The 16,559-nt window shown below is 33.7% G+C and overlaps 1 protein-coding gene across 1 annotated transcript; it reads left to right on the top strand.

Moving 5' to 3' along the window:
- The first annotated feature begins 5,742 nt into the window (after positions 1-5,742).
- LOC111695976 (twitchin) lies at positions 5,743-16,559 on the top strand. Its single transcript, XM_023465512.1, has 6 exons — positions 5,743-5,878; positions 10,295-13,947; positions 14,523-14,822; positions 14,960-15,360; positions 15,489-15,673; positions 16,435-16,559. Exons 1-6 carry the CDS (start codon positions 5,772-5,774, stop codon positions 16,442-16,444), a joined length of 4,656 nt encoding a protein of 1,551 aa, XP_023321280.1. The 5' UTR covers positions 5,743-5,771; the 3' UTR covers positions 16,445-16,559.

The following is a 16,559-nucleotide window of genomic DNA, read 5'->3' as shown; positions in this document are numbered from 1 at the left end:
TCTATCTTTGAATTTATCATCAAACAATTATATTCAAGACAAATTCAATTGTCGGTTATAAGGTTAATGTCGTCATTGATGTCTTAGTTTTTGTAGGTTCCCCCTGTATTTAAAGAAGCTGTTATGCTTCATATTATAAAGAATTGCAAATAATAATAATGAAAGCTATAACTATTTTCACAACGTTGAATGGAAGAGTTTCTTTTCAATCTATACCCGCGATAAAGAAACAGAGCCCCAAGTTTAGGATGTTCAAACTCAGATCATTTTCACCTTTCCGTACTTAAGTGAAGTTGGCGCCTAAATAAAAAATGCGCTCAGTGTTATTAACTTCGTGCTCAAGTCTGTTGTATATAATTCTTGAGCACGACAACAATTTTTCTACATAAACTAACCCTAAATATATATTAACCGGATGTAAACATGTAAGAAAGTCTGGTATACCTAGAGTCTATAACCAGATGTAAAAATGTAAGAAAGTCTGGTATACCTAGAGCCTATAACGATACGGTCTACTGGGAAATGAAAAATACATTTTTTGTTGGATATGGATGAGAGCAATAATTATTCTTCTAAATATGGATGGAAGTAATCAAGGTTCTGCTAAATATGGATGAGAGTAATCAGGATTCTTCTAAATATGGATGGAAGTAATCAAGGTTCTGCTAAATATGGATGAGAGTAATCAGGATTCTTCTAAATATGGATGGAAGTAATCACGGTTCTGCTAAATATGGATGAGAGTAATCAGGGTTCTAAATATGGAGAGTAATCGAGTATTCTAAGTATGGATGAAAGTAATCAAGATTCTGCTAAATAGGGATCAGAGTAATCAGGATTCTGATAATAGGGATGAAAGTAATTAAGATTCTACGGAATGTGGATAAAATTTTGCTAAATATGGATGAGAGTAATCAGGGTTATGCTAAATTTGGATGAGAGTAATCAGGATTCTGCTAAATATGGATGAGAGATATCAGGATTCTGCTAGATATGGATAAGAGTAATCAGGACTTTTATATATATGGATGAAATATTTTGATTAAAAATAACTTGGCTAAATATGGATGCTATTAATCAAAAATAAGTAACAGTATTTTGTTTTTCAATTGCTTACTACAATTGTTTTTGTAAAAACCCAAGTAAGGTACCGGTCAAAATTATCTTTTTTTTTCAAAATTTTCTGGCGATGAAAATTAGAAATTTTAATTAAATCTTGAAACCAAACATTTGATGAGATTAATAAACATCTTGAAAATTGTCATTTAATCAAAGATTATGAGGATTATATTTTAGTACATAAATATATAAAACAGAGATAACAAGAAAACGGAAGAATAGGAAGACGACATTAAAGCCAAACCGAAGTGTATCTGATGTTGTTACAAAGACCTCACCTAAAAAGTAAAGTTACTTAACTACTCATAAAATAAAATGGGTCTGTTTACACTGCACAATTGCTGTGCCCCATGTGCATTGCTCATAACTTTAATCTAAAGTCGACTTGTTATCCCAGAGTTTTCTGTTTACTACTGTATATATATATATATATATATATAAACATGGCCTGTCTGTTTGTTTGCATCTAATCAAAGTGGAAAAGGGTATCCTGGTTGGCTTGAAGATGGATTAGGAACAGAAAGCTTACGTTGTGAAGAAAAAAGAGGACACGGAGCGCCCTGTCCAGGATTTACAGAGTTTGTACTTGTCCTCTGTTTGTCTAGAATCTGTGTGTAAGTTAGCTCTGTAATTTATTAATTGTTCCAACTTCTACTTTTTACACTTTTTACTCAACTCCAGTAATTTAGCTGAGAGTCCTCAGAGGGAAGAGGGAACACGTAAACACAACTTTAACAGATTCATGGGAAATTGTAATTTACTGAACAGCAGGGGGTAAAAGGGTAAAGGAGGAGGGGGGGGGGGGAAGGAGGAAATTTAAATTGAAAAAACTGTAAAGAGAAAACTATAAGTGACTATACGGTGTAGACAAAAACGGTTTCAAAAAACAAGTGTAAAGTGCAAAATATGTTTATTCTAGAAACTGAGGATGTTCCTTAAAAATCACAATAAATCAGAAATTTCATAACATTATAAGGATTTAAAAGATTTAAAAACAATACATTAAAAAAACTTTACAAATGAATACTTGGAACTTTTTCCAAAATAGTCTAATATTTGTTGTTATCCCCCTATTTTTCCGATATTTATTCAAAAAAGTTAGCTTAGCAAGAAGAATTGACAATTCGATTAAAATATATTATTAAAGTCATTTTTCCTTTTTCCCAGACAAATTGCCTCTAGAAGTTTACCGGAGATTTTCACAAAAAACATATTGACCTCACGAGATTCATTCCTATTCGTTTTTTGCGTTTAAATGACTGCGCTGGTTGGCACCGTATTATACCTCTAGCTAGAACTGGATTTTCCAAGGGGAGAAAATATTTAAGAAACAAAAGATTTTCGAAAACGTCAAAAAAATGTTGGATAAATGTAACGTTTTGTTTTTTAAGTTATTGCTTGATGTATTTTTTATAATTTATTTTTTAAAGTCATTTTTGGACTAAAAAATGTTTTTTTTCCCGCCAAAAAATCTATTAATATTTTGTGAATATATTTCTCCCTGAGTTATGTGGCTCGTTGCTGTGCGGTCAGACAAGCAGAGGCTGAACCGCGGTCAATAGTTGAATATTCGTCCTCACAGTAACTAGACAAACAGGACAATATATCCGTCCTCACAGTAACTAGACAAACAGGACAATATATCCGTCCTCACAGTAACTAGACAAACAGGACACAGATATCCGTCCTCACAGTAACTAGACTAACAGGACAATATATCCGTCCTCACAGTAACTAGACAAACAGGACAATATTTCCGTCCTCACAGTAACTAGACAAACAGAACAATATATCCGTCCTCACAGTAACTAGACAAATAGGACACAGATATCCGTCCTCACAATAACTAGACAAACAGGACAATATATCCGTCCTCACAGTAACTAGACAAATAGGATACAGATATCCGTCCTCACAGTAACTTGACAAACAGGACAATATATCCGTCTTCACAGTAACTAGAAAAACAGGACAATATATCCGTCCTCACAGTAACTAGAAAAACAGGACACAGATATCCGTCCTCACAGTAACTAGACAAACAGGACACCGATATCCGTCCTCACAGTAACTAGACAAACAGGACAATATATCCGTCCTCACAGTAACTAGACTAACAGGACAATATATCTGTACTCACAGTAACTAGACAAACAGTACATTTTTTCCGTCCTCACAGTAACTAGACAAACAGGACACCGATATCCGTCCTCACAGTAACTAGACAAACAGGACAATATATCCGTCCTCACAGTATCTGGACAAACAGGACAATATGTCCGTCCTCAGAGTAACTAGACAAACAGGACAATATATCCGTCCTCACAGTAACTAGACAAACAGGACACAGATATCCGTCCTCACAATAACTAGACAAACAGGACACAGATATCCGTACTCACAGTAACTAGACAAACAGGACACATATATTCGTCCTCACAGTAACTAGACAAACAGGACACATATATCTGTCGTTACAGTAAATTATTTATAATAATATATTACATATAATATAAATACATCACATATAATATAAGTATATATAATTGTTACGCGACGAAATCGTCTCGTCTAAACTATTAACCCCTGACGGACTCGATTGTACTGTGAAGCCCCTGTGGAGGGGAGAGCTGGACTCCGTACTCTCTGAACATTTAAACCAGTTATAAGTGTACGCTACCTACACGCCATATTGTTTCATGAATTTTCTCGTCAGTTAAAATTGATATTCACGGATAGTAAACCTGTGTTATTTTTCGTAGCTAAGGCACTTTGAGGTACATATTTTTTTATATATTGGATAAAAGGAATTGATTTATGTATCTTCGCAAATACGAGTTGAAACCTTTTGAATATGTTTTATTTATTAAATCATTGTCAGAATCCTTCTTTCCTAGAAAAGCTTGATTGTAACGATATAAATTGAGTTTTTACAGAGGCTTTAACTTTTGAAGGATTAGTATAAGGTCAAGACTTTTGAATTCTCGTCTCCTTAGTGAATCTATGTTGTATTGGAAGTTTATGCTAATATCATAATTTTGGATTATGTGCTTGATTCTTTTTCGCTTGTATGATTCAATAAAGTTTTAATTCGGTCAATCTTTAGATTGAACCGTGTATCCTGTAATTAGAGCCCTGATTATTCTGAGACTGAGAGATTGTAGAGGAGTCTAAGGAGTCATGAAATTATAGGACGTTCCAATCAACCTGAGCTACAAAATGACTAGGTCCGATATCTAAGGGTTTATCCTTGAGTTTTATTGTCTATTAGCGGCCAGGGTTGGTCGCAAAACAATAATATATATTATATATAATAATGTATCACAGACGTATGATGAATAGAAGAAGAAAAGTTTGAAGGGGGTGGGGAATCTTAAAGCAACATTAAAGAAAAGAGTTCGGGTGAAAATATTAAAATTCTCTCTGGTCAAAGGAAGAAAATTGAGCAAAGAATTCCTCCTTTTCAAATACCAACACGCCACACATCAGCAACTCAACTCAAATAAAATGAGTAAATAAAAGCAAAGTAAAAAATCTATTTGAAATATGACTTTAAAAACTTTTATCAATTTACTTTTAAAAAACAAAAATAACGTTAAACACGGTCCAGGGTGTTTAAAAAACCATAAATTTAATTTTAGAGCTAAATTAATGTTATTTTAAAATTTCTTTTGCCTTTTCAAGAATAATCTTAATAATACATTGATCAAAGGTCCTAAAGATTGGTTTAAAAAAAGATTGGCTTCAAAATAACTTTATCTGGATTTTATTAAATATTGATTTATAATATTCTGATAAAACTAGCTAATTGATTGATTTGTTAATTGGTGACTGAATTGAATTACAGAAAAATTAAATTGATTGATGAATTCATTCAGAACTTTATGGATTTGATTAAATATTGATTATAATTTTCTGATAAAACTACCTGATTGGTTGGCTGATTGGTTGATTGATTTATTGATTGAGTGATTGGTTGATTGAATGATTTGTTATTTGATTGGTTGATTGCGTGATTGGTTGACTGATTGGTTGATTTGATGATTGAGTGATTTGTTGATTGAGTGATGGTTGATTGAGTGATCGGTTGGTGGGGTGAATGGTTGAATAATTGATTTTTTATTTAATTGGTTGTTTCATTGGTTGATTAAGTGCTTGATTGAGTGATTGGTTGATTGATTGATTAGTTAATGGAGTGATTCATTTATCGGTTTTCTGATAAAAATACCTGATTGGTTTGCTGATTGGTAGATTGATTGATTGATTGATTGATTGATTGAGTGATTGGTTGATTGAATGATTTGTTAATTGATTGGTTGATTGAGTGATTGGTTGACTGATTGGTTGATTTGATGATTGAGTGATTTGTTTTGAGTGATTGGTTGATTGAGGGACTGGTTGATTTAGTGATTGGTTGATTGAGTGATTGGTTGATTGAGTGATTGGTTGATTGAGTGATTGAGTGATTGGTTGATTGGGTGAATGGTTGAATAATTGATTTTTTATTTAGTTGGTTGTTTGATTGGTTGATTAAGTGATTGATTGAGTGATTGGTTGAATGATTGATTAGTTAATTGAGTGATTCATTTATTGGTTGGTTGATTAAGTAATTGAATAATTGATTAATTGCTCTAAATATTTCAGATATAAAGATGGCTCCCCGAGGTGAGGATGCTGAACTAGATGAAGGAGGCCAGGCCCCAGATCCTCCAACAAACCTAGAGATTACGGACTGGGATGCTACCCTTGTAAAACTCAAGTAGGATATTTAAAATACGTAAAAGGGATTGCTCACGAATTAAATGATTTGCTTTATTTTAATGCGTTTGATTAGATGTTCAGATTATGCAGGGGAACAAAATTTCAAAAAAATGGATAATTTGGCCACAACTGTAATCTGTTTATCAATGCATAGAGTTGGGTACATGGTGGTAAAAAGTCCGGTTCGCGTATAAAAAAATCTAAAATAGCCCATAACTTTTTTCTAAATAAAGATACAGATCCCCCCCCCCCAGGCTATATAGTGTTAAGACACTCTGTAGTCTAAGGCTTGTTATGATTGTTGTAGATAAACAAAAAAAGTTTATTCAGTTCCCTTATAGGCCAATTATGGCATGCCATAAAATACCTAACTTTTAGTTCTTCACTTTTTTCTTTGAATTGTTGGGTACAGGGTGTTCCAGAATTCATTAAACCCTGATTATATTAATCTTATTTAGGGAGTTTTATAAACTTTTGGAACTAGGTTTCTGATAATCTTTAGTTGCTTCAATTTTCAATACTGGAGTTTCGCAACGCTTTGGGGCCTTTGATTTTTTCTTCATTAACACTCTTATATTGTTAGACATGTGCAATTAGAACTATTAAAGCACTTGCTTTTAGCTTTAGTTTTAAAGAAGTAATTGGCAAAATTCTCATCGATTTTTGGTTGATAGCTTGCAACCTTAGGATCGCGGTGTAAAACTTTTATCGGCAAGTAAAATGTTGGTAAAAAAGTTATACAAAAACAAAATGAAATTGATTATAAAATATTTCTTTTAAACAATTTTTTCGAATTTTTAAAGTTTTTGACTCCCTACTTTTATATCCACGATGAAGCCTATATGTCTGTTTCGTTTTACAAAATTTTAGATGCTCATTTTTAATGGTATCCTCATGCAGTTAACTGTTTATACAAAGAGAAACTTGAAATTCTTTCTTAGAAATCTTGTTCTTCTCAATTCCAAGAGCTTGCCTGGTCCTGTATATCTTTTAAAAGAGAAAATAAAGCTAATGATATAAAATAATATTTATTAAAATAATATTTATTGAATTTCATAACGATACTCTGGGCTCAGAGGTAAAAAATTTTGTGTTTTGAATACCGGAATTAAGCAATTATTATTGTTTTTCACCATGCCCAGAATTAAATTAATTCCACTTGGATAACCTGAATTCGTTGGCCATTGGCCGGGATAACTAAAACTGGGTGATTAAGCACATTATCCTGAAATTCAAAAATGTCATCTTTAAATCTAATTTCTTGGAATATTTATCGTAAAAAGAAAAAGCAACGAAACCCTTTTCTAACATAAAGGAAAGAATATGAGTTGCTTACTTCATTCTGATTTACTTTCCTATAAAATATTCTGATTTTTTTTCCTATAAAATATTCTGATTTACTTTCCTATAAAATATTCTGATTTACTTTCCTATAAAATATTCTGATTTACTTTCCTATAAAATATTCTGATTTACTTTCCTATAAAATATTCTGATTTACTTTCCTATAAAATATTCTGACTTACTTTCCAATAAAATATTCTGATTTACTTTCCTATTAAATATTCTGCATTGTTTTCATGGATTTACTTTCCTATTAAATATTCTGCCTTGTTTTCATGGATTTACTTTCCTATTAAATATTCTGCCTTGTTTTCATGGATTTACTTTCCTATAAAATATTCTGCCTTGTTTTCATGGATTTTCCCAAATCCTTAGAAATCTGCAAAATCAGCAACATTTTGCAAAATCCATATCTTATTCATATATTCTTGAGAGTAATCATGTTTTGAAATTAATTTTTTACATACTGATAAAACCCATTTTATTTCAGTTCATTTGACAAGAAAAAAAAAAAAAGTTTAACTTTTACATGAAAACAATGCATTACATTACGATCAAATATTTGTTATGATTTGATGTTTTCAAAAATTTAATCCATTTCGCAAAAAAACCCAAATTAGCCAATTCTTAAATTTTAAGTTCATGGAATATCAAAGTGATAAAGAATCAAAGTTCTAATCAGCACAGATATTTTTGTATCTAAAGTATTTTCAAATTCCATTTCACGGACAAAATAAAATTGGGCAACATTCATCTGAATTGTGATCGGAGAAAGTTTGAATAATGAATTCCTTCTTGTACAACTTCTGGCCTAAAGTCTGCAAATATTTGAAGTGATAAAACTAGATCGATACTTCTGAGTTGAAATGAAAAGGAGTTGAGCCTTTGCCACAAACTTAGATTTTCTAATTCCTATATTTTTCCGAAATGATGGTGTAAACCTTTTATATTTCAAAAGTAGATTATTTGATCGAATTTAAAGAGTTTGAGCCGTAGCTCAAATATGGTTGGTTCCACTTAAAAGTGTATTCAATGTTTCAAGATGTAAGCCGGCGCTCATTTGAAACCTGTTTTGGGCGGATTTGAGACGCGGCTCAAATTCATTGAATTCGGACTCTGAACCTACTAGTTTGAAATATCACGACATTGGGCCGGAAAGGTATAGGAATAACAAATTAAAGAATGTGGTAAATTCTCTTTTCCTTTTCACGATCTTTTAAAACTTTTTATATTATTTCATGTAAGTTAAATATAAACAATCGAAGTTACAATTACTGGCTTTAAAAAATAAAATCAAACAAAAGTCTGATCAAAAAACGGGTTAAATCAATTTGTCAAATCAAAAATGAATGATATATCCATGCTTTTTTCTGAGAAAATTTATGATTTCTAATTTTTATCGTAACCAGATACACTTGCTTTTCTCATACTTGTGTATACAATCTAAACTAGAGGAGCTCCGAGGTCACAAAGTCGTACCAGTGATGTGGCATAAATTTTACCTTGTCCTTCAGTCTAGTTTGCAGAGTGAGTCCCTAGATGGGTGTATATGGATAAATTGAAAACTTTACATAATAAAATATTTCCAAATTGTAAAATTGTATAAATTTATGCAAGCATTTCCGGATGAAAGATAACTAATATTATCCGAATCCAATAATATATTTAGGAAGATTATATACATATATCTATATATATCTAAATATATATAAATACTTTAGTAAATATAGAAAGCTAAAGCCAAGGACACATTGCACATTTAAATTCTTGCCATTAAAGGGATTGTATTCCTAAATAGATTTAATGCCCTGATTTCGGAAATTAAAAACTAAAACCACAACCTAAAGATTAAAGCTTTTTAATCGAAATATTTGATTTGATTTAGCTTAAAAAAAGTATTAAAGGAATTGAGTTTTTGTCACAAACTCTGATTTTCTAATCACAATATCTTTGCAACCCAATGTTATAATGCTTAAATATTTCAAATTATGAATTAGGTGAGATCAAATAATCTAAGTTTAAAATATAAAAGGTTTACACTTACACAGATATATAGGAATTATAAAATTTGAGTTTGTGGCTTTTCCTGTGCAAAAACCTGGGTTTCCAACAAGTCGCTATTAATAATCTTACAAAAAGTTTCGATTATTCTGTCAGTCTGAGACATCGATAATCGGCAAGCTGCAAACCAATTTTACAAAATGGTTCATTAAAAGAAAATTTTATATTTTCAATATGCAAGTTCATAATTTTCTAAAAATTCTAAATTTGATATAAACAAATCCTTCTTCAACACTTAAACCTACACGTGCACACTCTCACAGAGAATCAAGAAGTATTTAGCCAATTCCTCTATTGGAACTTAAGCTGAATCAAGTGCTTTGCGTTTTTAAAATGTAAATGTCTAGGGCTACAAAAAATTAGTAAGTTGGTAAGGTCGAGGCTGTCTAAAAATTTGATAATTAACTTCCAGGGTTGTCTGAGTCTTTATCAAATATTTTTCTACAAGAACTGAACACTCGCACAGCCTCTAATATCTCTACATCTCTGCAGCCTGATTATGAACACCTTTGAAATTTCAAATAATATGGAGTTCATATTTTGAAATACCAAAGTTAAAATAATTTATAAAAAACGTTGTATAAAATGATTGTTTTAGAAAAGTATTTATTGGAGTTTTTTTCAACTTAACATAGTCGAATTTTTAGTTTTTTTTTCCAAAATTTCAACTGATTTTATCTTTCTTGACAAACATGAAGAAAATCAAGTATGATATGCAAGAAAAAAATATTTCGGAGCTTTGCTAAAAATTTAAATTAGGCGAATGGTTTATCTCATTACACAGTGTAGCAAGCTGGTTCATGGGATACAGTTTTGAGAGTGAAATATTATGAAAAACATATTTTCCTTGATAAATGAATACATTATTGTAAATGGGATTGTTGGCAGGTGTGGGATGTAATACATATTTTGCTCAGGAAGTTTTAATATTGGCAGATATCAGAGAGATGTAAAAACGATTTATTAAAAGAACAACAATTTTACATTAGATGAAAATGTTTATATTTAGATGGAAGGCTCCTGTAAATGATGGTGGGGCACCAATCACATTCTTTACTATAGAATTCAAGCCTAAGAACGACGAGGAATGGCAGCAAGGACCAAAGGTGAAACCAAGCAAAACCCCGAATGGAACTGTTGATGGTCTGACAACAGGCACAAAATATGAGTTTAGAGTTCTAGCTGAGAACAGAGGTGGTAAAAGTGGTCCAAGTGATGTCACTTTACCATTGTTGGTTAAAACACAGAAAGCTGCTCCAAGAATCGACCGTAAGGCTATGGAAGAAAAGTCTGTTAAGGTGAATCAACAACTTGATTTATCAGTTACAGTTGACGGCGAACCTGCACCTGAATGCACTTGGCAAAAGAATGGATCAGACCTGACCTCAGCTGATAACGTTAAAGTTTCCTCTGGGAATAATGTTGCAAAGCTTCTCTTTATTCCAGCTAAACGTGGCCATTCAGGAAAATATACGTTGACAGCTAAAAACAAATGGGGAGAGGACTCATGTGATATAGAAATTCAAGTTTTTGGGAAGCCTACTATACCCACAGGACCACTTGAAGTAAGTGAGGTTACAAAAAAGTCTTGTCTCTTGAAATGGAAACCATCTGAGGATAATGGCGGAAGTCCAATTATTCACTATGAAATTGAAAAATTTGAAGAATCTCTTGGATCTTGGCTTCCTGCAGGGAATACCAAGGGATGTTCAATTAATATTAGAAGTCTGGTGGAAGGAAAGAGTTATAAGTTTCAAGTAAGAGCTGTAAACAAAGATGGAGATTCTCCTGACCTTGAAACAGAAAATTTTATCCTGGCCAAGGATGAGTTTGATAAACCAAGCCCTCCTGGAAAACCAAAAATGGTAAACTGGGGACCAAACTGGGCTGAACTCTCTTGGAAAGCCCCTGAAGAAAATGGTGGTGCTGAAATTCAAAGATACAAAGTTGAAATGAGAAATGTTGACAAAAGAGCATGGAATGAGGTTGGACAAACAAAAGAAAATACATTTATGGCTGAAAAATGTGGTATTGAGCTGGGAAATGAGTATGTTTTTCGTATTACTGCTATTAACATTGCAGGAGAATCTGACCTTTCTGAAACATCAAGTCCAATTGAAGCAATGGAACGGTTTGTGAAGCCTAAGATAAATAAGGATTTAATGGGAAAAGATAAGGAATTATGTGCCTCACATATGTTGAAGTTGGATGCTGTTGCTTCCGGAGAGCCAGCATCAAAGTTTTCTTGGTTTTTTGCCAATGGAGATCAAATTCTTCATGATGGAGACAGGGTTCTCATTGACAATGATACAAAGAATGTGTCCAGTCTTATGTTTAAAAATATAGAAAGAAAGCACACTGGAAATGTTAAGGTCATTGCAAAGAACTCTGTTGGAGAGGATGAACATGAAATCAGACTGAATGTTCTTGCTCCACCTTCCAAGCCCACTGGACAGTTAGATGTGTCTTCTGTTAAGCCAAACAGTTGTCATCTTTCCTGGCAAAAACCGTCTGATGATGGCGGATCCCCAATCACTGGCTACATTGTTGAGAAAAAAGATGTGGAGAAGGACTACTGGTCAGTTTGTGGAAAAGTCTGTGGAAAGTTAGCAACAGTCATGAAACTTGTGGACTTTGATGTTACAGACCTGATTGAGAACTTTGTTTATGTCTTTAGAGTAATGGCAACGAATGCCATTGGAGAATCTGAACCTTTGATGTCTTTAATTCCAACTATTGCTAAGCATGAACTTGATCCTCCAAACCAACCATACAATATAAATATTGTGGATTTTGACAAAAAATGGGTTAAACTAGACTGGTGTGTTTCACCAGGTCCAAAGGTGACCAAATTTGTCGTTGAGAAAGTCGAAACATTTATGATTCCCAAGGATGAGGAGGAAGAAGAGTCTGTTGCACCAATAGAAGATGGTGAAGAGAAACCAGCGTTTGTTATGCCTGTGGTGAAAGAACCAGGAGTTAAAAAAGAGCAAGAATATGTTGAATACTCAACAGGTTGGATGCTTGCTGGTACTACAGAAGATGACAGCACAGAAATCAAGATTACAGATCTTCAAGAAGGCTATAGATACCAGTTTAGAGTTAAAGCTGTAAACAAAGCAGGCTCAAGTTACCCATCAGAATCTACAGATGAAATTATTGCCAAGCAGCGAAAGCAGAAACCTACTATTGACACTAGTACACTTAAAAAAGAGGTCTCTCTTGCCAGAGGCAGTAATCTTGTTCTTAAAGTTAAAGTTAAAGGGGAACCAATTACAGACAAAACCTGGTTCTGGGGAAGAAGAGAGATAAAGTCAAGTGGCACAGTAAATATTGAGAGTTCTGATTACTCAAGCAAGCTTACTATTTTATCCTTAGAGAGAGCAGACACAGGAACCTTTTCATTCAGGGCAGAAAATATGCATGGTAGTGATGAAGCATATGTTGATGTTAATGTTATGGTGGCACCTCAAAAACCAAAGGGTCCAATGAGAATTGATGGAATCTATGCTGAAGGTTGCACAGTTGTATGGAGTGCACCAGATGACAATGGAGGATCTCCTATTACTCATTACATTGTTGAAAAAGTCCAGGGAAATGGTGATAATTTCACCCCATGCAGTAGGGTTAATGCCCCTGATACTGTTGCAGAAGTTAAAGGGTTGACTCCTAAAAAGGAGTACAGACTTCAGGTAAGAGCTGTAAATGCTCTGGGAGAGTCTGAACCTCTTACTGGAGTTGATGGATTTATCACAGAAAACCCATTCCAAGCACCAGGTGCCCCTGGAATACCAGAGCTGTATGATTGGGATTCAGATCATTTTGATGTCAAATGGGCAGCTCCCAAAAATGATGGAGGATCTAGAATCCTTGGATATGAGTTAGAAGCTAGATTGTGGAAAGACTTGGGCTGGTTCAAAGCTGGAGAAGTAAAGATGCAATATGAGAGAGGTGTTGTTGAGGGAATTGAGTTGGGAATGGGTTATGCCATCAGAGTTAGAGCTAAAAATGCTGCTGGGTTCGGACCATGGTCCCTTGAAACAGATCAATTTGTTTGTAAGCATAAAGCACTGAAACCTAAACTGAAGCTTGATGCTCCCAAGGAACTAATTGTAAAAGAAGGAGAAACACTGACAGTTTTTGCCGATATCCAGGGAGAACCAGCTCCTGAGGAAGCAAAATGGCTCATAAGTGATAGAGAACTAGAATCTAATGCAAAAAGTGGAATTCTCATCGATAATTCAAAACAGCACAAGAGCAAATTACAAATAGATGCTGTTTCAAGAAAAGATAGTGGAATCCTTATTTGTGAAGCATCTAACTTGCATGGCAAGGCAAGATCTACAGTTACACTATCTGTAATTGGAAAACCGACTGCTCCTGAGGACAGACTTGTCGTTTCAGACATTCACAGCACAGGGTGCAAACTTTCATGGAAGGAATGTAAGGATGATGGTGGTTTGCCTGTAGAATACCTTGTTGAGAAGTATATTGTTCAAGCTGATACATGGGTGAAACAAAGCATTACGTCTAGCACAGAATTATCTGTCAATGACCTGGAGGAAGGAAAGGAGTATGGATTCAGAATTTTGACACTAAATGAAATAGGAGAATCTGAACCATTGAACACCAACAAGACGATTGTTGCTAAAAATCAATATAGTGAGTATCCATCTTTAACCCTTAACCCTAAACAGGCTGTAGGGGGGTGTTTGGCGACTCCTCTTTTTTTGTCCTAGCACTCTCATTTTTGACACTATCACCATTTAATTTTGTGACTTTTAATGAATAGCAATTTAAAGGAATTTTTTGTTAAATTTTTTTTTAATTTATAGGGTAGGGAACATTCTAAAAATCTAAAATAGCCCATAACTTTTTTGTGACTAAAGCTACAGATCTAAAAACTATATTTTTAAAAAGTGTCACTCTTTGATATTTGTTTAAAACAAAAATTTTGTTCTCATTTTTTTTACCCTTTTTTTGGCACCCTAGCACCCAAACTATTAATGTTATTGGTCTAATTTTTATTTTTCTTTGAGCTGGACATGAAAAATTGGGCTATAAACATGCATTTCAACCCGATACCTATTCTCTCTTTTTCTGGGGGGGGGGGGTGCCAATTGCCCCCAAGGGCTATACATAGATTCAGACCCCCTGTCTATAGAATTAAACAAAAATTTGGTTTTTTGTTTAATAACAATCCATCTTTTTTACTCACATTTGCTTTATCTGTTTAGCTGTTTCTCTGCCTCCTTCTGCTCCTGAAGTAGTGGATGGAAATGAAAGATTAATGAACATCAAATGGAAAGCTCCAATAGATGATGGTGGTATGCCTATTACTGCTTACCATATTGAAGCCAAGGTTGTTGGTGGTGAATGGCAGCCATGGGAGCTTCTGGACAATCCCTCAACCAGAGCTCAGATTCAGAAGCTCCAGAAAGGAATGGAGTATCAATTTAGAGTTATTGCTATCAATAAAGCTGGAAAATCCGAGCCAAGCCATCCTTCAAGACCTAGATTAGCCAAAGAGACTGACCGTAAGTATTTAAGGAATTCTGAGCTTTCTTTCGGAGTATTTTCTTGTAAACATTCTTTATATTAGCTTATTGTTAGTAGGGAAACAATATTAAAATTTAAAGAAAAACTTATAAATTTTGAAATAAATATTTTTTAGTCCTTCCATACATTGAAGCCAAGGGACTTCGAGATATTACTGCTCCAGTTAAGGACAGAGTAAAGTTTGATGTTCCAATCTTTGGCGAACCTGCCCCAAATGTTGTCTGGACCAAGGGAGATGAAAACGTTGAGGAGCTTGGAGACCGTTCAATTGTTGTAACTACCTCAGAGACTCACACCAAGATTGTTTTCAACAACCTATCCAAGAAGCATGAAGGGACATACAACTTGACTATTAGTAATCGGTCTGGAGAAGACTCTGCAAAGTTTTCCATTAAAGTTCTAGACTGCCCAGCAACTCCTGAACCTCCAATGAAGGCAACCCTTGAAGGAAACAACTGCACCCTGTTATGGAAAAAGGTCAAGGATGATGGAGGAGTTCCTATTGAACATTATCAGGTAATTTGTTGTAAATTGTTATATCTGTGGCCCTTAAGTGTCAATATTGGCGAATTACCCTCTGAGAAAGCCTTTAATCACAGTCAATTATTAATAATTTCATCTTAACCAACTCTCTCTTTGCCTAGATTGAGAAGCTCGACAGTGATAAGGATTTTTGGTGTGCCTGCGGTCATACTAAAGACAACACTTTCACCATCAAAGGTCTTCTAGACGGACACTCATACACCTTCAGGGTGTGCGCTGTCAATAGAATTGGGGACTCAGGCTTCCTTACCAGTGATTCTATCATTCTTGGTGAAAATTCTTCTCGGTAAGGAAAATTTATCTATAAACTACAGTCAGAAGTTTTGAACAGTTTTCCCCTCTTAGACTTAGCAAAAGAAAAATGTTGGTCTTAAACTTTTCTTGATAAACCTGGGAATTCAAGTTTTATCAATTCAATCTAGAGTTTACAGACAGATTTATAAGATAAGGGATTTAGAAATGAAGTTCAACAAGACAAAATAATTATTCTATTACACTTGAACAGTTGCACACTAAAATTTCAGCTTTTTGTATCTTTATGGATTTGATTCTAGATTGAATTTTTGTAAACTGTAAAACTAAAACTTGATAAGGGTGCCATGCAGTCCTTATTCCTATTATTACTTGTCACTTTATACCCATTTTTTAGTGACATTTCAACTTTTAAACCTTTGGTAGGGTCATGCTTGTTGCCAATGCACAGTACAGGAATTGAGTCTTTGGCACAATCTTTGATTTTATAATCGCTACATCATTGAAATTATTTAGCAAGACCTTAGATATTTTAAGTCATGAATTCTGTTGAATCAAATTATCTTAATTTAAAGTATCAAAGTTTTACGCCGTCAGGTTTCAAAGATATAGAGATTAGAAATTTTGAGTTTGTGAAAAAAAACTCAATTCTTTTGGGCCCGATCGGTTCTGCTGTTTTGATGTTCATTGAAAACAAATGGACAGAAAATCAAACAAAGTATATTTAGTAGCCATGTGAATTTTATGGAGTAAAAAAATGAATATTTTTAAATGCTAATACAACATTTTTCTCAGAGGAGTTTAGAGAATGAGAATAGGATGAAAGGACAAATTCTCAAGATAATGATTACCGTGTGTAAATCAACTATGTAAATATTTCTCATTCTATTAAAATTAAATATATATTATTTTATAATATT

The sequence above is a fragment of the Eurytemora carolleeae genome, unplaced genomic scaffold (genome assembly GCF_000591075.1).
Source record: "Eurytemora carolleeae unplaced genomic scaffold, Eaff_2.0 scaffold69, whole genome shotgun sequence".
Classification (NCBI taxonomy): domain Eukaryota; kingdom Metazoa; phylum Arthropoda; class Copepoda; order Calanoida; family Temoridae; genus Eurytemora; species Eurytemora carolleeae.
The sequence above is the reverse complement of the archived record's forward strand: the minus strand, read 5'-3'. Positions and strand labels throughout refer to the sequence as shown.

What these genes read in the sequence shown, in the direction of transcription:
- LOC111695976 (XM_023465512.1), top strand. Translation starts at nt 5,772, where the DNA reads ATGGCTCCCCGAGGTGAGGATGCTGAACTAGATGAAGGAGGCCAGGCC. An exon ending in GCTACCCTTGTAAAACTCAA is followed by an intron (nt 5,879 to 10,294) that starts GTAGGATATTTA and finishes GTTTATATTTAG; the next exon opens with ATGGAAGGCTCCTGTAAATG. An exon ending in ATTAGCCAAAGAGACTGACC is followed by an intron (nt 14,823 to 14,959) that starts GTAAGTATTTAA and finishes AATATTTTTTAG; the next exon opens with TCCTTCCATACATTGAAGCC.